The following is a 22,354-nucleotide window of genomic DNA, read 5'->3' on the forward strand; positions in this document are numbered from 1 at the left end:
TCCAGCTAGTGACTCAAGCTAACTCTCAGCAAGTCATGGGGGGTGAGAGGAGGGAGGGTCCTTACTGTGAGACTGGAAACTTGAGACTGAGGGCTCAGTTCTTGGCCCGGCTGCCATCTTGCTGTGTGACCTTGGACAAACAAGCCAGACCTCTCTGGGCTCTTGTTCAGATCCCTGTTACTAGCCCATGGACACTGGACGGCATGGGTTAAAGGCACATCCTGCTGAGGGGGGAGCCTCTGGACCTGAGAGCTGGCTGCTCAGGGAGGGTGATGATTAAACACCTTCACAGCTGAACTTGATACAAGAGGTGTGAACGCAGTAAGCCTTCCATGGTCCCAGAGGTGCCCTCAGTTAAGGTCTGGGCCAGGCTGGGAGACTAATGGTCCATTCCTGGCTGCCACACTTTGAAGTCGAGTCTCTTGGGCTCCCTGAGCCTCAGTTTCCCCATTGCTGCCCTTATCAGTGTGTGAAAGTGCTGCCTCCCTCCCCTGCTCCCCCAGAAGTCAGTGCAGAATTTGGGTGGGTGGGTGTTCCTGCTCAGAGCTGAACAGAGTCCGCTCAGACTCACACTGCAGCCTTGGCTCTGGGTGTGAGCGCATGAAGACGGGGCTCCCGTAGGGCTTGGAGATACATTAGGTCAGATGGGGGGTGACGCGAGAGGACAGGACACAGACCTCCATCCCCACAAGTGAGGCAGCCAGGAGCAGGACCATACTAGAAACTTGCCTTTGGGTATCGCCAGAACCAGGGAGTGTGTCTGGAGTGTCAGCCCCAATCTGGAGGAGACAGAATGTTCTGCCTTGGGGCTCCCCACTGTCTGATGATGAACCCCTTCCTCACTCAGATCAACCCCTGGGGTCTGGTCATCGCTGCTGCTGAAGGCTCTCCCTGCTGCTCCTGGTGCCCCCTCCCCAGGCATCTCCTCAAAGTTGCTTCATGCCAGCTTGGTGCCAGACTGTTTCTAGAGAACCCAAACAACTCATTGACTCAGTTTCCCCATCTGTAAACCCAGGCCAGTCACAATGCCCCGAGGCAGGGCTTCTGTGGCTGTGAAGCCTGTGTGTGTGCGCGTGCGCGCGCGCGTATACGTGAGCATGTGCTGGCATGTGAATGGGGTGCCGGGCATCCCCTCCACTCAGCATGACTTTGCTGAGCATCTGTGGGGGACCCAGAGGCGAGCAGCTTGCACTCCTGGCTGGTGCAGCCCACATGGAAGGCTGGGGGGGGGGCTCATTCTAAGGGCACTTGGTAGCCCCAGCTTCCAGAGCCCCCTCCAGGCTGCTGTGCACAAGACGGGCTATAGAGAGCACCAGAGGGGAGCCTGCTGAGAACCGTAATATGGGTGCTCAGCCAGGTGCATTGTTACCCAGCTCCCTCTTATGTTAACCTTAAAAAAAAAAGAAAGAAAGGGAGTTGGGCGGTAGCACAGTGGGTTAAGCGCACGTGCTGCAAAGCGCAAGGACCGGCATAAGGATCCCGGTTCGAGCCCCCGGCTTCCCACTTGCAGGGGTGTCGCTTCACAGGCGGTGAAGCAGGTCTGCAGGTGTCTGTCTTTCTCTCCCTCTCTGTCTTCCCCTCCTCTCTCCATTTCTCTCTGTCCTATCCAACAACAACGACATCAGTAACAACAATAATAACTACAACAACAATAAAAAGACAACAAGGGCAACAAAAGGGAAAATAAATAAATAGAATTAAAAAAGAAGGAAAAAGAGGGCCAGCAACATAGCGCATATGAGAGAGCGCCTGGTCTGCTCTGTGCACGGCTCATGTTTGAGTCCGGCCGTCACTGCTCAGGGGTGTTGGGGGGGGTGCGCTTCAGCAGTGTGTCTTTCCTTCCGTCTCTCCCTCTCTGTCTCTCTCCCTCTACATCTAAGAAAATCGGTCTGGAAGTGGGATGGTGTGGTGGTGCACGTGGCTGAGCACACATGTTGCCAGGGGCAAGGACACATTACAGTGTGCAACGACCCAGGTTCAAGCCCCCAGTTCCCACCTGCTGGTGGTGGGGGGACATTTCATGTGTGGTGAAGCAGTGCTGCAGGACCCCCCATCCCCGTCTCCCTTTCTCTTCTCAATTTCTCTTTGACATATATATGTCATATATATATATATATATGCCTGGAGTAGTGAATTTCCAGGGACAACAAACAATAATAATAAAACAATAGCAAAAACAACCAAAAAAAAACCCCTGATCTTACTAGCGTAACCCCATGGTCGCCCCCTGCTGGTGTAAAGGGGTAGTACAGGCGGCTCTGAGTGGTTGAGACACTCTGGCAGCTGCTGGGGGCTCAGCCACAAGGAAGCAGAGGCGACCCTGCACGGGGAAGATCAGTTTCAGAGCTGTGCTGGGCACACTGGGGCTGCTCCCTATGCCAGGGTACACCACACAGAGAGCTTCTGGGCCCTGTGGAGTCTCAGCTGCCAAAACCAATCTATGTCTCCCCAAATGGCGGGTGCCTGGTAGGCCACCTCTCCAGGCATCAAATGACAGGACATCCCTGATGTGGAGGAGAGCCGGGCGCATACTGGGCAGCACACTGTGCTCCCCAAAGCTGCCCAGAGACCTGCCACTAGGTGAGACTGTGACTGGCAAGCATAAGGGAGAACTGAGACCCGGAGAAGCCCAGTCAGATCCAAGAAGCCCCGTGGCAGCACAGAGACAGGCCCCAGGCTGTGGGAGGGTCCTTGGCAGACGTCTGCTCCCCAGAGTAGGGGACTCTTGACTTATTTCCCCAACAAAATCACCAGGATTAACAGCCCTGGTCTGAACCAGAGAGGGTGTAACTAATTGGCTCCTTCCTGGGAATAGCCTCTCAGCTTCGAACTTCCCAGCCTTCTGGAGGCAAAGACCCTGAGCCGATTTTCACCCTTGTCAGAGCTCACAGCTCCAGCATTTTATCTCCTCTCCAACCTGTTCACTTTCTAAAGGAATCCAATGAATTAGGATCTGGGGTGTCTAAATCCTGCCACCTCTCTGCTGAATGGCATTGGGAAAGTAGATTGACCTCTCTGAGTCTGCATTTCCCCTGCTGCATGATGATGGGGCAAGATATTGGTATCAGCTTTGAGTGAGCTGTGGGGCTTGGTGGGCCCATTTTATCAAGGGCTGAGCTTACTACTCCATGCACAGGGAGCACCTCAGAAAATGCCTCAGCGTAGTAGATGATGCTTTAAAACCAAATTCAAGGGCTGGCTCAGCAACAGACAACATGGCAGACACACTCCTGTGAGGCCTTGGCAACACACGATCCGAACAAAACAGAAACTTCACAGGCAGCCATCTCAGAGGCACTGTCCTATCTGTTTTTTTTTTTTTTTTTTTTTTAAGATTTTATTTATTTATGAATGAGAAAGATAGGAGGAGAGAAAGAACCAGACATGACTCTGGTACATGTGCTGCTGGGGATCGAACTCAGTACCTCATGCTTGAGAGTCCAGTGTTTTATCCACTCTGCCACCTCCCAGACCACAGGCCCCCGATTTTAATATGTCTAGTTGCCTGGCTTTGAGTCATGTTGCCCTGATGAACTCAAGACTCCCTGAAGGGACTGGGAGACAGCTCAGAGTGCCATGGTGTCTCTCCTCTCTGTCTCTAACCTCTGTGTTAAAACAAAACAAAAAAAAAGAGCCCAGGCCAGTGAAATACCTCCCTTGAATAGTGAACTTCTTTGCCATAAGCTCGACCTAGGTCTGAGTTGGGCCCCACTGCAATGAAGGTAGTTTTGGTGTTGTGGTCTCTTACTCTCTCTACCTTCCTGTCTCTATATTTAAAAATAAATCACCCAGGAGCAGTGGAATGATGCAGGTGCAGAGTCCTGACAAAAACCCTGTTTGGAAAACTGAAAAATAAAAATAAAAGAAGTCCCTGAAGGTGGGGGTAGATAGCCTAATGGTTATGTAAAGAGGCTGTCATGCCTGAGGCTTCAAAGTTCCAGGTTCAATCCCATGTACCACCATAAGCCAGAGCTGAGCAGTGCTCTGATATAAATGAATGAATGAATGAATGAGTCTCTGAGTACAGGGAGGACTCCAGCTTGCTCTGGCTGATGGCAGGCACTAATAGGTGCTGAGAAAGTAAGCTGGCACACCTGTCCTCCTGCTTGTTGAGTATCTGCTGGAGACCTGCACCAGGCCAAATGCCATCATCTGACGCCTCCCATGCTTGGCTTCCAGGGACTGTGAACACAGTGCAGACAGGGGCTGGGAAGGGTGCTCTTGTCGGAGGAGACCCTGGCGTGGCAAACGCGGGACAGGGTAAGGCATCAGCTGCGTGGGCTAGTCATGTCTCTGGGGAAACATGTCACAAAGCCTCACCTTCTGATGGCTTAAACACTTCCTGATGCTCTCCTCCCATTGCCCCGGACCCAGAGCAGTGGCCGAGCCTCAGCAGAGGCTGATCTGGAGTGGAGGTGGACAGATGGAGGCAGCTCTGCCTCCCTCCACGTTTCTGCTCCCTCTGGACGCAGCTCATCCACTAGGTGGCAGTAGAATGAATCACTTGGGAGGCAAACCAACCTCAATTCTTCACCTTCCTCAATACTTCAGATGGTCCACGATTCAATTGAAAAAACCTTAAGATCACATCAGTACTTAAAACTCAAAGCAAAGTTTTGTAAAGGTTCCCTGCTTCCTTCTGAAAAAAATGTTTGAATGCCTGTGATGTAACACATACAAGAGACAGAAACAAAGCTGAGAAACAAAGGCAAACTAGGAGAGAACATATCAGCTATGTTCACCAGGACAAAGGTTAGTATCCTTAACATACAAAGAGCATTTACAAATCAACAAGAAAATGATCTTGGTAGGAAATCAGATTAAGAAAACACAAACCAGTCATTTGCAAAAGTATGAATGGTTCTGAATGTATGCAAAGATATTTAGTGTAACTAGTAAATGAAGGGATACAAAATAAATCAACGGGGCTCTCATTCTGTCCGACTGCAATCCTGGCTCTGTGGCCTCAATATACTTTTCTTCCCCAAATCCCTTCCTCACCCTCAGACCACAGTGATGCCAGTCATCCAGGTACCCCTGAACAGCCTAGTTGCTGGAGAGGGGGGTTCAGCAAATGATAGCACAGCCCTACACAAGGCTGCTACAGATGATGACCCAAAGTTGCTCTGATTTGTAATCATGCAGGGAAACAAGGTGCTCGTGGTGGAGAGGCAACAGGATTCAAGACGGTACTCACAGAATGGACTGCTGTAAATGCATGTGAGTGAGAACAAAACACTGGGGTGGGAAGATAGCTCAGCACCACAGCACAGGACTCACAAGCCAAGGGCCCCAGTTGCATTCCTGGCACCACATACACGGAGCTGAGCAGTGCTCTGGTCTTGCTCTCTTTCACAGAAACAAATCTTTAAAGAGGAACAAGACAAGCAATACCACATCCCTGCTCTCTCCCTAGCTCTGCTGTACATGCTGAACTTGACTGTGTGCACTGGTTGTGGCATTCACAATTGGGAAGAACAACGGTGAGCGTCACAAAGCGGTCTCCTGGTCCCCAGAGTGGGTGGCCCTGCTGCCCAGGCCCCTGACAGCCTCACAGAAACCTGTGAAACCTGCAGCCAGCCCTGCAGCTCCTGGAACTTAGGCGCTGCTATTGGCGTGGAAGAAAACCTGGTTGAACGTTTTCCTGAACCGTGTGGGGGATCCTCCTGCTCAGATGAGTAGGTTCAGACTCCAGAGCTCAGAGAGGTTCCAGTTCCTGCCAGGGTCACAGAGCTCAGAGATAACTAGCCAGCCGCCCCAACCAAGTGAAACTGACTACAGAAGGAATCCCTTTCTGCAGATTAAAGGACCCCGAGTTTTTTTTTTTTTTTTTTTTAAACCAGAGCAATGCAGAAGAAAGCCATCTGGGGTGTGCTCACCTCTCTTCTTTCCTCCCTGGCAGCGAAGCTCCTCTGCCCGCCCTCTCACTCGCTCCCTTTTCGTCTTGATCCTCCTGCTCTCCACGAATCGCTCAGCTAACAAGGCAGCTTTTTGCAGCTTGGGTCGGTACCCAGGGCCGCTGCGAGTGCCGTAAAGAAACCAGCCACCGGCGGCACCCAAGTCAGAAAGGTTTAAATCAAATCATCCTCCCCAACAATGACATTAATTATGCTTTTAACACGTTTTTACGGCTTTTTTTTTCTCACTTCACGCCACATCTGTGTGAACAATATCCAAAAGATTTACGGTTTTCTTTCGTAATTACAGACATACAGGCTGCACACTTATCAAAATACTTGCTGAGCAATCACCCCGTGCAGCATTCTCTGCCAACGATTTGTGTTGGCAGTAGTCATTCAAAACAAAAATGTTGAATCAGGACTTGTGTGGCTTCATTGTGGGGGGGGTTCGACAAATAATTTGCTTGTCAAGAAACAGAAACAGGAGAGTGTGCATACTGACAAAGTGGTTGGAGTGTTACTTTGATGAAGGGGTTGGTGGTGGGGGGAGGACAGAGACCAGGGAAGATCTGAGCAGCCCCCCTCTAAAAAAAAAAACAACAAAAAAACCCACATCTGACATTTGGTTCTTGTGTCTGAGGATAAAATTTAATGAGGACAAAAATATGTCTTCTGAATTCCCCTAAGAAATCATTAAAACATTTTGTTATTCTTAAATGTCTCGAAAATGAATTAGAGGCCCTGGAGGGGCTGTTGGGATCTTACGTCTCCATCAGTTAAGGCTCCTTGTTCCCTGTTGCGGTGACAGCTGGGGACGTGTGTGCCCCCCACATCCCTCCTCCCCCATTTCTGTGGAGCGGAGTTCAGAAATCAGATGGGTGTGGAGTCAGCACCGGCTTTGGAATGACCCTTTGGGGAGAGGGGTAAAGGGCAAGAGGACTGCTTGAAAAGTTCCATGCCCTGGTCTCTGGCCAGCTGTGGGGTGCTGGCTCTGTGATGGCGATACCCTCTATCTCCAGAAAGGGCAGGCTTCCTTGTGAAGCCCAGAAATGAGGACACTTTTGTGAGCGGAGGTGCTGTCCCTCCTTGTCCCCAAGTGCCAGAGTCATCCCCCCAACCCCACCCCCAGCTACCCCCAGAACTGAGGATACACAGTGGGCAAAGGACCTTTGCATTCCAACAGGCCTTCCTGTCCCCTCTTGAGTTCTAGTCTCATTTCTAATCAGTACTTTGTGCTGGGTCCTGAGTGCACACACGTAGTAGGACTCAGTAGTTCTGGGCTCAGGAGAGACTGAGGCTCCAGGAAGTGGATGAATCCTCTCGAGTGCTGCCCCCTGGTGCTACAGGTGAGACACTGCAGGGCCCCATGGAGGAACCACATCGTGGGTTGGGGTGGGGGCAGCGCAGAGGGAGGCACCTTGGAATCTGCCTTGGGTCACTTTTTTGTGTCTCCAGTTGCTGAGGCAGAGGGGCCGGAGGCATTATGGGGAGAGTGGGAAATAAGAGGGGATGTTTTCAAAGATGTCTCTGAGGTGGGTGAAGATGTCTGTAAGCAAAAAAGGCTGCAGTGACTGATGTGGGCCTCATGCTGTGGGGCTGTGTCCGAGTGGGGGGGGGGCACAGGGACCTGGGAAAGGACTTGTGGGGCTGTCTGGGTGGAGGGAGTTATGGATGAACGAGAAGGAGGCCGAGGCTGGGCCAGCTTCAAGGGGGGTGGGGTGGATCACTCGAACGCTTTCAAATGGATTATGGCTCTGGAATCCACGTTCTCATCAAGAGACACATCCTCAGCCCCCAGGGGCCCCACCCAGAGACTATCACAGAGACTATCACCCAAGAAAAACCACCATCCTGACCTCTGACCACACAGGTTATTATTTTTAAACTGCGGTGACATGAGGCCAGGGAGGTGGCACAGTGGATAAAGCACTGGACTCTCAAGAATGAGGTACTGGGGAGTTGGGCTGTAGCAGAGCGGGTTAAGCGCAGGTGGCGCAAAGCACAAGGACCGGCATAAGGATCCCGGTTCGAGCCCCTGGCTCCCCACCTGTAGGGGCATCACTTCACAAGTGGTGAAGCAGGTCTGCAGGTGTCTATCTTTCTCTCCTCCTCTCTGTCTTCCCCTCCTCTCTCCATTTCTCTCTGTCCTATCCAACAATGATGACAACAACAATAATAATAACTACAACAATAAAAAACAACAAGGGCAACAAAAGGGAATAAATAAAATAAAATAAATTAAAAAAAAAGCTTTAAAAAAAAAGAATGAGGTACTGAGTCTGACCCCTGGCATCATATGTGCCAGAGTGATGCTCTGGTTCTCTGTCTCTCTCTTCTTATGAATAAATAAATCTTAACAGAAACTGAGGCAACTTTCCTGTAACATCAAATCTCCCATTTTAATGTGCGCAATTCAGTGACATGGTCACATTCACAATGCTGCACCCCTCTCGTCTTGTTCCAGAATGTTCTGCTCTTGTCCAAAGGAAACCCCATGTCCATTAGCAGTCACTTCCCACTCCTCTTATCACCCTCCTTCTCCATAACCACCAACTTGTTTCTCTCCCTATGGATTTTCCTATTTAGGACATTTCTTGTCAATGGAATCCTACCCCATGTGAATTTTTGTGTCTGGATTCTTCCACTGGGCTTCAGGTTTTGGGGTTCACCCATATTGGCCCATGTGCCAGTACTTAGATTCTTTTCATGGCTGAATACTGTTCCACTGGATGGAGAGCTGGTGCTTTATTTTTATACTCATTTCCTGACAGACGTTAGTCTTTTTCTTTTGGGCCACTGTGGGTAGTTCTGACAGGCTAAGTTCTGCTTGGTTAAGTTAATGGAATCCTAGGGAATGTGTTGGCTTGGGTCTGGCTTGCTCAGTGTCAAGTCTGGGAGGCAGCAGTGGGCTGGGATGGGGGCTCTGTGGGCAAGGACACCAGGTCCCCAAGAAGGCTGAGAGGCCAGGGGTGTCCTCCTGAGTCTTCAGAGCCAGTGTGGGGATGTAGGCACTGTAAGGGGGTGAAGATGGAGTGCTGATGGGCAGTGGTCCTCCAGCTCCCTGTAACCCCCCCTCCCCAGCTGGAGGGACCCTAATGATTAAGGGAACCCAAGTGTTTCTTACCTGGTGCCTCGATGAGCTGCTTGTAAACACTCAGAAAAGCAGCCTCAGCCTCTTGACTTCTCTTACTAAGTGCCACCACCTTCAGGAACAGAGAGAGAGAGAGAGAAAGAGAGAGAGAGAGAGAAAGAGCGAGAGTCACACGTAACCGCGGCACCAGCATATATAGAGAATCTGCTCATTTTTCACGTGGGCAAACATGGACTCGGGTGGGGGAGATGAGAGGAAACAAATATTAAAGTTCAGATCTCAACTTCGACTTCACAGCTGCCTTGATCCTGGCTCTCAGTCCTGGGCGAGCTCCTGATACCCACAGCCACTACCCCTACCTCCTGGACAGCTCCCTGCCTTGGGGTGCCCTCTCCCCTTAGCACCCCAAGTTCCTAAGTGCTTAGTCTACTGTAGCTTCCCGAGCCAGTTCCCCCTCTCAGAGCTGGGCTTTTTGTCTGACACCCACTCACATCAACAGAGGTACCCCCAAATATAGAATCACCCTGTAGGTCACATATTCCCCCTGGTCAGTGTGGCTTGGGAGGCTAACAAGGACTCAGGTAAATTTATCATTTGAGAGGCAGGGGGATGGTGGGCATTGAGAAAGTGATTTAAAGAAAGTCCTAAGCACTTATGTAGTATTTTGCAGAAGGACCCGTGCAATGATCAGTGTTTAAGCCCCTGCTTCCACCTGCAGTGGGGATGGTTTAGAAGCAGTGAAGCAGGTCTGCAGGTGTGCATACCTTTCTCTCTTCCTCTCTGTCTTCCCCTTCCTCTCAATTTCTCTCTGTCCTAGTGAATAAAATGGGGAGGAAAAAAAAAGGAAAAATGGCCACCAGGAGTGGTGGCCTTGTAGTGCTGACACCAAGCCCCAGAGACTGGAGGCAAAAAGAAAACAAGCAATGACAATAGCAACAAGAACCCAAGAAGGACTCTTATGACAGGGCTGGGGAGATAGCTTAGTGGTAGAGCACAGGACTCGGGTACTGGAGGGAGGTCCTGGGTTCCATCTCTGTCACTGCATGTACTAGAGAGATAGTCTGGTCTCCCCCCGCCCCCCCACTCCAGCTTTTGCTGTGATTCTGAGAACTGTCTCTAGTCTCTGACCTTCCAGAGTGAAGGATCCTCTTTCATTCATTCATTCAACAAACACTTCCCAAGCACCTACTCTGTGCCAGGAGCTTCAGGTTGAGGACTTGGCAATCACACTGAATAACTTATTCAGCCAGTGGGACTTAGTCCAGCGAGAAGACATACATTAGAGTAAACCGCCCCCTGCCCCGATAATTCATTAATTACAAGTGCTACATGTTTCCAAGGATGAGCACTTGGTGGGGTGGCGGCGGCTGTGAAATGTGTGTGGGTAAGGGGGAAGCTAAACCAGTTTAGTGGGTGGAACATCGGCAATCACCTCCCTGAGAAGGGAAAGATGGTGGAAGACAGAAAGAATATTCCAGAGATCACATGTGTGGCAGGTTCTCATTCTTGCTGGGATTCACAAGACACAATGGCTGCTCTGGGAAATCAGAGCTTAGCGGGTGACATGGCTGAGGCAAACACGGCGTCTCTGTAATTGAGAGGGTTAGTTTGGGAGCGTGTCCCTGATGGGCAAGTACTGCTGTTAATAACATCCGGGCTCTGGCATGGGCCAGGTGCCCTAAGTCCTGCTCCCCTTTCTCCGTGGATACACCCATAGCTGTGGCCATGGCCCCATTGCACAGATGGGGACACTGAGGCTTAGTGAGGTTGAGAAATCTTCCCACCTGTGCCATCTAGGTTAAGAATAGCAAAGCAGGAGTCACAACAGGGCTTGGTGTTCAAATCCAGATGCTGGCCCCTTTCTCCCAGAGAGAAGACCTTTCCTCACCTGTGGGGACAGTCACTCAGGACTCCCCTCTTTTTTATTATTTTATCTATTGAGTAGAGATAGCCAGAAATCAAGAGGGAAGGGGAAGACAGAGAAGGAGAAAGAGAGACACCTGTAGCACTCACTGCTTTCACCACTTGTAAAGCTTTCCCCTGCAAGTGGGGACCAGGGGCTCGAACCCAGGTCCTTGTGCACTGTAATGTGTGTGCTCAACCAGGTGTGCTACCACCTGACCCCCAGGCCCTCCCATTTTGCTTCATCAAGGCTGTGCTTGGTCAGGGGTGTGTGGTCCTGCTCAGCCAGAGACAGGAAGAGTCAAGGGGATACGCCAACAGCTCATCGGCCGGTGGCAGATGGTGGTCACCATGGCATTTCACTGGAACTTGTGGTGGCTGGGGCCAGGGGCAGCGGAGATGGCACCATTGACTCCCAACAAGGCGCTCTGGGCAGGCAGGAGTGGTGATAGGCGCCAGAAGATTTTCTGATGTCTCCTGTCTCCTCCAATGACCGTCTACTCATCTCTGTTGTGGTGACTTAGTTGTCTGTGTGGCTATCCTGACAATGTCGGTGGCCACCAGCACACATGGCTGCTGGAAACCTGAACTGTGGCTCTTTCAGGGGCTGGGAGGTAGCTCATCTGATAGAGCCTCAAGTCACCACATATGAGGACGTGGGTTGGAGCCCCCAGCCACCACATAGGAGCATCTGCCTGGGGGAAGCTTTGTTAGTGTGAAGCAGTGCTACGGTGTCTCTCCTTATGCTTCTCTTTTCCTCTTCATCTCTCCTGCCCTCTGTTTCTCAACCTCTGTCTTGAGAAAGAAAAGCAAAATAAGCAAAGGTCTCCTGAGAATTGTGGCACTGGTCAGGTGCAAGCCCCCAGCAAAAAGCCCTGATGCCAAAAACAGCACCCCCTCAACCATGATTCTTCCCCCATTCAGATGGGCTGCAAGAGGAAGATGGAGTTTCTAAGTCTTAGGCAGCAAAAATGAGATAAATGAGATGGAAAGCATCTCCACAGTTTTTTATTGGTTGCATACTGAAATGATAATGTGCTTGTGTTGGGTGAAGCTCACCATTAAGATCAAATGGGTCTGCAATAACACTTTGGAGCCTGAGGCACCAAAGGTCACAGGTTCAATCCCCAGAACCACCATAAGCCAGAGCTGAGCAGTTCTGTGGTTAAAAACAAGAAAATAAAGATCAAATCCAGCGGTTTTTCCAAAATTAGCTGTTTTTTAAAAAAATTATTATTATTTATTAATGGATAGAGACAGAGAGAAATTGAGAGGGGGAGACAGAGAGGGAGAGAGACATAGAGACACCTGCAGCCCTGCTTCAACACTTGTGAAGCTTTCCCCCTACAGGTGGGGACCAGGGGCTTGAACCAGGGTCCTTGCACACTGTAGTGTGTGCACTTAACCAGGTGCACCACCACCTGGCCCCCCAAATTAGCTGTTTCTACAGTGGCTGAGAGGAGGAGACGTACACTGAAGATGGAACAGTGCTCTGTTCTCTCTCTCATCCTAGAAATAGCAAAAGGCTGGACATGGTGAGGTGGACATGTGAGAACCTAGGTCTGATGTCTAGGACTACATGAAAAAATTGTCACAAGAAAATGCAAAACAGCTGAAGAGCACTGGTCTAGTTAAAGCACCCTTTATCTCTCTTTAGAAACAAAGTTTTGAGGGCCGGGTGGTAGCACATCGGGTTAAATGCACATGGTGCCAAGCGCAAGGACCAGCATAAGGATCCGGTTTGAGTCCCTGGCTCCCTACTTGCAGTGGGGGTCGCTTTACAAGCAGGTCTTCAAGTTTTCTTTCACTATCTGTCTTCTCCCCCCTCTCGATTTCTTTCTGTTCTATCCAACAACAATGATAGCAATAACAACAACAATAATAACTACAGCAATGATAAACAACAAGGGCAACAAAAGGGAAAAATGGCCTCCAGGAGCAGTGGATTTGTAGTGCAGGTGACAAGTCCCAGCAATAACCCTGGAGGCAAAAAAAAAAAAAAAAGAAAGAAAGAAAAAGAAACAGTTTCACTGGGACAGGCTCCAGCACATGGCAAAGCAGCTCACTGTCCATGTGAGCTATGGCCCTGGCCCAGGGCTGAGATCCTTACAGGGGTGTCAGAGCTGACCCTTCTCTACTTCTCTCTCCCCAGTGTCAGGAGCATGGGGTGCTGCTCCTGCTTCTACAGAGGAGGACATGGGGGGGGGGTGGGGAGGGCAGGGCACTGGGTCCTGGGCCTGGGCGGGTGACCTGCAGCCACGTATCTCCTGATGGTGATTTTGTCATTATGTGTTGCCACGTGCGAGCATGAGTACCCAAACCTGGCACTGGAGCAACCGACACACCCAGGCCGAGAGGGACAGCCTGCCAAGGCTTCAAGGCCCAGCGCCTACCCACCACCTGGGAACTGACCCTGGTGGAGGCCTGTAGAAAAGGCTGCAACGTCCAGGTGAGCTGGAGGAGCCAGAAGGGCTGGCGGCAGGCAGAGCCCACTGTCCCGTCTTCACAGGGTGCTTGCTGGGCCCTATTCCCGAGTGAGAGCAGATGCTTGCTCTGCCATAAATCACTGACAGTGGCCGAGCAAATGGAAATGACAGCTGACTGCCAGGACTTAAATAAGAAGTCAGAGCCTGGTGCTTGTTTCCAGCAGCTGTTGTTGAGCAGAGGCTGCCCCGGGGGTGGGGAGGTGGCTGTGTGAGGCCTTCTGATGTGCCGGGGACACTCCCTGGTGGGTCTCTTGAGCGCCCCACGGAGGGCCTGTCCTTCTGGTGACTCACATGTCAACACCAAAGAATTCTACAGCCCCCCCCCATATTTTGGGGCAAAATAAACACACTTGGCCATTTGTCTCTTTTGAATTTTCAGGTGCAAATCACTAATTCAAGTTCAAGGTTTGAGCTGAGGTTCCTTTTTCCAGGGCTAGAAGTCCAGCTTCTAGATTCTTCCCCTAGTGCCCCAGGCTGCAATGGTGATACCCGCAGGTAGGAGCTTCGTAACTACAGTAACAGCAGACAGTGTTTACTGAGCACCTACTATGTGCACGAACCCTCCACAACACCCCATCCCCATATATAGTAAGGCACAGTGCTTTACATTTGATACTGCAAACACCCCAGAAGGTGGTGCCGTGGAGGCGACTAAGGTGAAATGAGGTCCTATGGGCCTGATCCACAGGACAGGTGTCCGACAAGATGAGGGAGACAAGGGACTCAGTAATGGTGTATCTGGTTGAGCTCAAGCACTATCATATACAAGGATCTGAGTTCAAGCCCCTGGTCCCCACCTACAGGGGAAGCTTCACAAGCAGTGAACAGGGCTGCCCTGCAGGTCTGTTTGTCTCTCTCCCACCCTCCATCTCCATTTCCCTTTCCCTCTCAATGGTTTTATGAACCTAAAAAACAACAAATGCAAAAATTTTAAAAAGAAAAAAAGAGAAGGAAGAGGGCAGCTGGGAAGAGTTTCTGAGTTTGACTCTTGGCACCACACATACTAGAGCGGCACTTTGGTTCTCTTTCTCTCCCTCTCAGAAATACACAAATCTTTAAAAAGATGCGGAAGAAGGAAACAGCAGGAACACAGACTGCAGGAATGGGGAGACACAGGAGAAGCCAAGGAGAGGCTCTCACACACCACCCCCTTTGGCACCTTGACCTTGAACTTCCTGCTTTGGGAAATTGAATCCTGTTGTGTGACCCTGGCTGGAGGTGGCACTGCACTGCACAGCCTGAACTGATTCAGTGGTTCTGATCTCCTGGGGTGTCCCTGCTTTTCTGGTGGGGGTCAGGGTTGCCTTCCTGAGGCCTGACCTAGTGTCCTGCTAGGAGGCAGGAAGCAGCCCAGTGGCTGGACACCGCCAGGGCAGTCAGAGGAAGAAGCGGCCACCTGACAAACCAGCCTTCCCCCCTACCCCGCTCTCACTGTCACCCAGTTGTTCTCACTGTGCACCCTGGGGCATTGGGGAGTCCAACCCAGGCTCACCAGCTCCAGAAACTGCCTTCTCGCCCTGGGGGTCCTGGGCTCTTAGGTCATGGGAGAGGAAGGCCCCCTATTTCTGCCCAGATGTTTCAGGTGCCTTCCCCCAACCCTCCACAGTAGCTCACAGTAGCTCACAGTAGCTGCTCAAAGTCTGTTGATGGGGTCGGGTGGTAGAACACCTGATTGAGCGCACATGTTATAATGCGCAAGGACCCAGGTTCGAGTCCCTGGTCCCCACCTGCAGGGGGAAAGGTTCACAAGTGGTGAAGCAGTGCTGCAGGTGTCTCTCTTCCTCTCTATCCCTCCCTCTTCCCTCTTGATTTCTGGCTGTCTCTATCCAATAAATAAATAAAGTTAAAAAAAAAAGTCTGTAGAAGAGTGAGCACAGCCCTGGGGGGGCGCTCTCAGGTTGGACAGCTGATGGGGATGTTGTGTTCTGGTTAAGGGAGCTTGTGTACCCTAACTTCTGAGCACCAGCAGCGCTCAGCCAGTGTCACTGCTCACCTTTGGGTAAGTAAGCATGTGACCTCTCTGAGCCTGTTTCCTCATCCAGAAAGTGCCAGCTTGAGATTCCTAAACCAGCTTGGTAAACAGAGAGCGGTAGAGACATGGGGGCGGGAGGACATCCACCTGGGATAGTAATCCAAGGCTTAGGAGCCCCACCCAAGGCCAACGGAGGGCAGGTGTGCCAGGAACGAGGTGGGGGAAGGACACTGTGCAGTTTCATGATAGTGTCGGTAATTATTCCCAGGCTAAAAATAAGGTGCAGGGCAAAGTTTTTTCAAACGCTGGCATTAACGAACACTTTTTAGCCAACATAATCCAGGCATCCCTGTGCCCTGATGTCAGGTGCCCAGACTCTGGGAGGGCCTCCCTCGCTGGGCTGTCTCTCTGGGCCCGGAAGCAGCTCCGAGAAACAGGGTCCCCCCACGCGTAGGCTGGCAGGGCTGCTATTAGCTGCCGTGTAATCATCAATTACGTCCAATCACAAACCGCTGATTTTATAATTATCAAATGAAGTTCTTACTTTTCACCTCCGCTCTGTGGCAACTCATATAATCTTGCAGTTCAAAAAAGGAAGCTCTTTTTTTTTCTTGTCTTTTCTTTTCTTTTTTTGTTTCCTCTCCCCCCCCCCCCCTCCTGGGGAAGAGAATTTCCAGGCCTCCACATAAGACTGCATTTAAATTGCTTGTCACTCAAAACAAAGACCCGCTGCACATTTGTAATTCACCAGCCACCTGAACAGGCTGCCTGTTTTCCTTTAAGCTTCCACGCACTGAAGCACAAAGATCATTTTTCTATTGTTAAAATTGTATAAGCCGGAGCTTTTTTTAGCAGCGAGTACACAATTCTACTTCTCTTCCCAGGGCTTCCGGCATAAAAAGGACAGGAGGCTTTCTTTAGTGCTTTTCAAAATTTTGCTTTGGGGTATTAAAAAAAAAATCAGCTCAAAGCTCCTCTAATGAGCTGAAAATCTCCTGGGGTGTGTGGGTGTGAGGGTGGGACAAGAGACACCTTTCAGGTCCTGCCCAGGTGTGGCTGGTGTGTGAGGCTGGGGAACTGAGATCCAGGGTGCTGGAAGGTCACAGTGGGCAGTGTGTGGCCAGCCTTGACCTTGCTGCCCCACCAGTGGTGGGTTCCAGCTGTGCTTCTGGCCTCTAGGCTGTTCTACCCCAGCTGCCACCCTGTCCCCAAATGCCACCAAAATCTGTGGCTCAGACCCCACAGGCCAGGCCTGCTTCACCAACTGTTGGTGTTCTGATTTTAGTCCAGATTTTTTTTTTTTTAACCATTACAAGAACCTCTCCTAGGAAGGTTCTTCTGAACCTTCTGAGCCTCCATACACTTCCAGGGGTGATCCTGGGCAGGGTGGGAGGGGGGTGCTGTGGCTTGAGGGGATAACACAGGAAGGGCCCAGGCAGGGCATAAACAGGGTCTTTGGACTCAGATCCAGCTGTGTGTCAAGGAACTGGGGGCTGGCACTTATCTGCACCCCCAAACACATGCATGAAGTCACAGAGTAGCTGCATGTTGAGTAAACAGATTCATGTCTTGTCTGAAAATGAATTTGCCTGAGTGGAGAGGAAGGCATGAGGTGCCACTAGCCCAGCAAAAAACTGCTCAGACACCACTGCCTGTCTTTTCTCTGCAGTCCTGGGGTGACTGACAAAGATCCCCAAGTGCAGACAGTGGTGGAGGGGGCAGGTGTGTGTGTGTGTGTGTGTGTGTGTGTGTGTGTGTGTATGTAAATCACCCAATTGTAGAGACCCACAGAGTGACCCCAACACCCACGACGGCCTTCAGCTAGTAATCCCGTGTTGCTTCTGGCTCACCAGCTGTGACCACAGCATGGGTGCCAGCTGCTAATAGGAGGTGCAGGGCAGGAAGAGGGACTGAAATGGTACCCTATGTTTCCTGCTCAGAGTCATAGCCATAATTGCTATGAAATACAGTTGACTCATAAGAAAGAAAAGGGGGTAGTGAGCTCGTGCAGGGCAGGTACCGAGCACCTAGTACTGCTCGGAGTTCACGCCACTGTGACAGCTCCACTCCACGGTGGGGAAAGGCAGGATAGCTGCCCTCGACCACATAGCAAGTGGCAGGACTGGGACCCACAGTCGGGGACTTGTGCTCTGAGCCGGGAGAGTGACGGGGTCACTGCCAGGGTCTCTCCAGAAGCCTGTCTCCTTCCTTTTGGGACACACTTCTGTGTGAGCACACTTCTGTGTGAGCACCTTGTGGGTGTCACACAGCTCACGGGGCCAGGGACCAGGGCCAGATGTCCCTGTGGACATATTTTCTTGGATCGGGCGGTGTTTTAAAAATATTTGAGCCATCAAAACTCATCAAGTTGCACGCTCCCGGCTTGCGCACTTGGCCGCCTGTGAACACGGCCGCGCTCAGGGAAATCTGTGCCTCCAGACAGAGCCAGCACGAGGAGCCAGGAGCTGCCAAGGAGCTGGCTGCTTTTCCCTTTTTAAATACGGGGCTCTGCCTTCCCAGGCCTGCTTTCCAACAGACAGGCCTGGAGCTGGGGCTGAGGGCTGAGGGCTGAGGGCTGCCCCTGCCTCTGTGCATCCAAGAGGCACTTGTGGGCCTGTCTGAACCCCCACCAGCACTGGCCTCTTCCTAGTGCTTCTGCCTCCCCCACCTTCTCCAAGCAGATTTTGCAGATGACACTCAGAGTGTGATGAGCAGAGTGGCCCAGACTTCTGCTTCCAGGCAGCCCACATGGTGTGGGAAGCTACCTTCTCCCCCTTTTCCGTCCCCCACCTCAAACACACTCTGATTCTGGAATGCAGCCTCCACCCCACCCCCCCCACTCCAGTCCACCTGGGCACAGAGAAAAAGAGCTGCTTGAAGCTGCCTTCCTGGGGTGAGACCCGAAGGGAAGTGCTGGCATTCTGTGTGTGGTGATGGGAAAGGGGGCCAGGAAGAGGGGTGTGTGAGTGGGAAAGAGGAGAGCACAGTTCAATGTGTAGCAGGGGTCAGGAAAAGGCCTGGGGTTCACGGCTCTGGAGGCTGCTCTGAGCCTGCCTCCCTGGCTTGGGATTCTGGGTAGGTCACAGGCCCTCAGGACTGGCTTTCTCACTGTGGTGTGATGAGCAGTTTGGGGGGTGGGGGGAGACATGACAGGCAGTACCTGGCCAATACTTGAGGAGCTCTGTGGGGCATGAGCAGCTGAAAGAAGGAACACATGCCTCTCTGTGCCTCAGGTTGGAGACACGGAGACTTGGTAAAAGGCATGCTTTGTTCACCCTGAACAGCCTGTTTGCAGAAAGAGCTTGGGGTTTCAGGGCAGAAACTCTCAGAACTTTGAGTGTCAACATAGTCCAGGCAGCTATGAGGTGGAAGTTTCTGGAACATGATGGCCGAAGCCAAATGCCCAGAGAGTGGGCAGGGCATCAGTCAGGGCAAGAACTACTTCAGCTGCCCCTGAGACAAGCGTCCTCTGCAGGTCAGAACCAAAGACACCTGCTGCGTGGCCCTGAGTGAGTTTGTGCTCTCACTGCCCGGAGGGAGGGCTGTGGGGGCTCCAGGTGGCCTGGGTCCTGCCAATTTTGGAAAGTTCTCCAAAATGCCAGCTCAGAAGGACAGAGTGAAAAGAGCATGGATGTTCTTTATGTGAGGCGGCCACCCAAATGCCATCCTGTCCAGTTTTAAATATAGCTGTGTCCTTTCTGCCATCCCTACAGAGGATGGCTCCAGACAGCCCCCAGCGAGTCCAGCACTTGGGGTGTTGTCTGTGCCTGAATTATGTGTGGGGGTCTCGTTGTCTCTACCTTCTGGGCCGTGGGCTCAGCTGCCTTCAAAGTTCTGGGGTGGCATGTGTTTGCTGCCACCAGATGTGTCCAAATGCTCACGTGCTTTAAACGTGTGTGAAGACAGGGGTTTGAGCCTCTGCTCACCACAGGGGAAACTTCTTGGGTGGTGGAGCTGTGCTGTGGTGTTTCTCTTCTCTCTCTGTCTCACACTCTCTATCCTAAGCCCCCCTATCGCTCAGCTGGATCTGCTCTGTGGGCATCTGAATTTGCAGTTCTTCTCTGGGTGCTGAGTCAGCACTCTGCCCCTGATGGTTCCCAGTCCTGGGACCCCCTGGATGCCAGCAGAAGGCACCCTCTGGGGAGGAAGACCAGCTTCTTTCTCCCCAGCCACCCCCAGCCCCTTCACGCCTGGCATAGCCTGTCAGAGTGAGCCCTTTGGCTTCCAAAGCTCCTTGTGAGTTGTCCTCATTCTCCCCGCCAGGAGCACCTATGGAATCTACTGAGCAGACACAACCTGCTGCTCCCCTAATCCCACCCATATGATAACAGGTGGAAACATGGTGCATTTCAATGGAAAATACTTGGCACAGGCTACCAATGCCAGTGGTGCCACACCCCCTCTACCTGAATGGGGGAAGGTGTTTCTGCCTAACAGGAGAAGGGGGGCTAGGCCGGGGAATCCTGTTCTCTTTGCTGCTTCTCAGAACCCCCGAGAAGCCCTCTCAACTTTGGGCCCTGGAGGCAGCACATGGAGGCAAGGCAGTTGTCTGGTGCACCTCTAGGGAAAGTACAAACTATAAAAGGTGCAAAGACCTGAGCCAGGATCCCGGTTCAAGCCCCTGGCTCCCCACCTGCAGGGGGGAAGCTTCACAAGTGGTGAAGCAGGGCTGCAGTGTCTATCTTTCTCTCTCCCTCTTTATCTCTACTTCCCCTCTCAATTTATCTCTGTCTACTGAATACAAAGAATAAAGTGGCTGCCAGGAGCTGTGGATTCACAGTGCTGATGCCTAGCTCCAGCGATAATCCTATAGGCAAACAAACAAAAAAACTGTACAAACGTGAACACACGCACACTAACAGACAGCCTTCAGACTAGATGGGGTGGAGGAGGAGTGACCTATATAGCCCCAGCTGCCCAGGACCCAAAGTTTTGCACCTCAAAATCTTTTCAGCTTTAAAACCAAAAGGCCAGGATCCCAGCAGTCTGCTCAGTGCTGAGCCCAACAGACATCCTACTTAAGAGGCACATGAAGGCCGGGTGGTGCTGCACATGTTACCTTGTGCAAGGACCCAGATTCAAGCCCCTGGTCACTACATGGGAGAGCCTGTGGGGAAGAAGCTTCAGTAGTGGTGGAGAAGTACTGCAGTGTCTCTCCTATCTGTGTCTCTCTCCCTTTCTCTCACCTTCCATCTAGAGGAAAGAAAAGGAAAAATAAATAGACAATACCACAAGGCAGGGGAGATAGTATAATGTTTATGAAAAACAGACTTTTATGCTTGTGGTCTTGGATTCACCCCCCACTCCCATAAGCCAGAGATGAGCAGTGCTCCAGTCTTCCCCCAGCCCCCCATTTCTCTCTCTCTCTCTCTCTCTCTCATTAAAATAAAGTAAAATAAATACAATATTTTAAAAATACTGTTAAAATGCTTTTAGGTAAGATGAGAAAGTAGTTATGTTTAAGAAGCGAGTCTTTAGTCTTTAGAGATGCACACTAAATTATTTATGGGTGAAATGATACAATGACTTGGATTTGCTTCAGCATGTCCTGGAGGGGTAAGAGAGAAGCTGCTGAATCCTGGTCTTCCTGGTTCATTATTTTCTTTTCTTTAAGGGGTCTGGACTTTCCCCTAATATAGTAAAAAAGAGAAAAGAAAGCAAGCAAGAAGGAAGAAAGGACCGGGGGAAGATACAGATTTCTAGTCAAACTTTACAAGTCTGATCTGGAATATAGGTTAGCATACTTTCTCTGCAAAGGGTGAGGGAGTCAATATTCTTGGCTTTGTGGGTAGGACAAACGGGCTCCTTCAACTGCTCAACTTTGCTTTCCTAGGGTTCAAGCTACCACACAACATGTAAATAGGTGGGCGTGGCTGTGTGCCAATAAAACTTTATTTATGGAAACAGGAAGTGAGCAGGATTTGGCTCCTGGCTGCAATCTGCTAATCCCTGATCTAGGAGGATCTCAACTGGGTTAGGCTCCACCACTGTTATAACTCTAGGAATGTCACCTAGCCCTTCTGAGTCATAGTTTCCTGCTCTGTAAAGTGGGGATAATAACAGTAACCACATCAGGCCAGCATGAAACAAGATGATGAATGAACAGAGTTTGGTCCCTGTCATAGTGTGCAGAGTCTCCACAAACAGCATACTGGTATTGATTTGTCACATACTGCTCAAAGGTTCTGTTCACTGCTTAGACCTGATGGTTTACTGCCACACAGCAGAAGCCCCACAGTCTCTGTGGAGATATTGAGCGATTAGCAAGTGGTGAGAGAGTGTGGATGGTAGAATGTAGCCCTTTTACCACCTTCTGAAATGTCTCCTCCTCTGAAAGGGGATTGTTTAGAACAGAGACATCACTGTCCTTCCCACCACAAGGAGTCAGTTCTTAAGAGCTTTCTTAGAGCAGCCAAAGGCTGAGCTTCCCAGACAGATTTGGGGGGTCCCTCAGGTTTCAGTTCCACTCTTGGGGGTGGTGCATGAAAGTTGGCTGTCCCTGGTTCTGATAGTCACTGTCACAGAAGCATCAGACATCTGGAAGGCCTGGTCAGAGGCGGGAACAGTGGTGAAGAACCCTGGTGGCATCTTGTAAGGAGAGGTGGGCTGCTATCTGAACAGGGCTTGCTAGGTGCCTGCTTACACATAACCATCTCTTCAGGAGCACTCCTTTCCCACCTCTGCCCCCATTCCTGCAGACACCTAGAAGGTAAGTCCAGCAAGATGAGACAGGGGTGGGGTGGGCTGCTCAGGGCCACATAGCTAGTGGTGGAACTGGAATTTCGACCCACGCTTGTGAGCACAGCTCTCTGGTAGAGCCTGTGAGAGGGGTGGGGAGTGCGGACAGAACCATCAGAGGCTGGCTGAGGCTGCTGGCCATTCTGCTAGATTAGAGCTGCTCTGAGGCCAATCACTGGTGTTTGTACAGGCCCAACTTTGACCCTGACCCTGGTATCCAGCGAGGCTAATGATCTCTGTGACAGAAGTAGAATCTGAGCTGGCT

General features: G+C 51.2%; 1 protein-coding gene across 6 annotated transcripts in view; it reads right to left on the reverse strand.

Annotated features, from left to right (window-relative positions):
• The window catches only part of CUX2 (cut like homeobox 2), a 224,487-nt gene that overhangs the window by 32,008 nt on the left and 170,125 nt on the right, over nucleotides 1-22,354 (reverse strand). For 5 of the 6 annotated variants that reach the window (XM_060193096.1, XM_060193093.1, XM_060193092.1 and 2 more), the window contains one exon: nucleotides 9,025-9,103. The exons of the other annotated variant lie outside the window; for it this stretch is intronic. In XM_060193096.1, the coding sequence (XP_060049079.1) occupies nucleotides 9,025-9,103 (79 nt within the window). The remainder of the gene's footprint in view (nucleotides 1-9,024; nucleotides 9,104-22,354) is intronic. 6 annotated transcript variants of the gene reach the window in all.

The sequence above is a fragment of the Erinaceus europaeus genome, chromosome 6 (assembly GCF_950295315.1).
Source record: "Erinaceus europaeus chromosome 6, mEriEur2.1, whole genome shotgun sequence".
NCBI lineage: Eukaryota > Metazoa > Chordata > Mammalia > Eulipotyphla > Erinaceidae > Erinaceus > Erinaceus europaeus.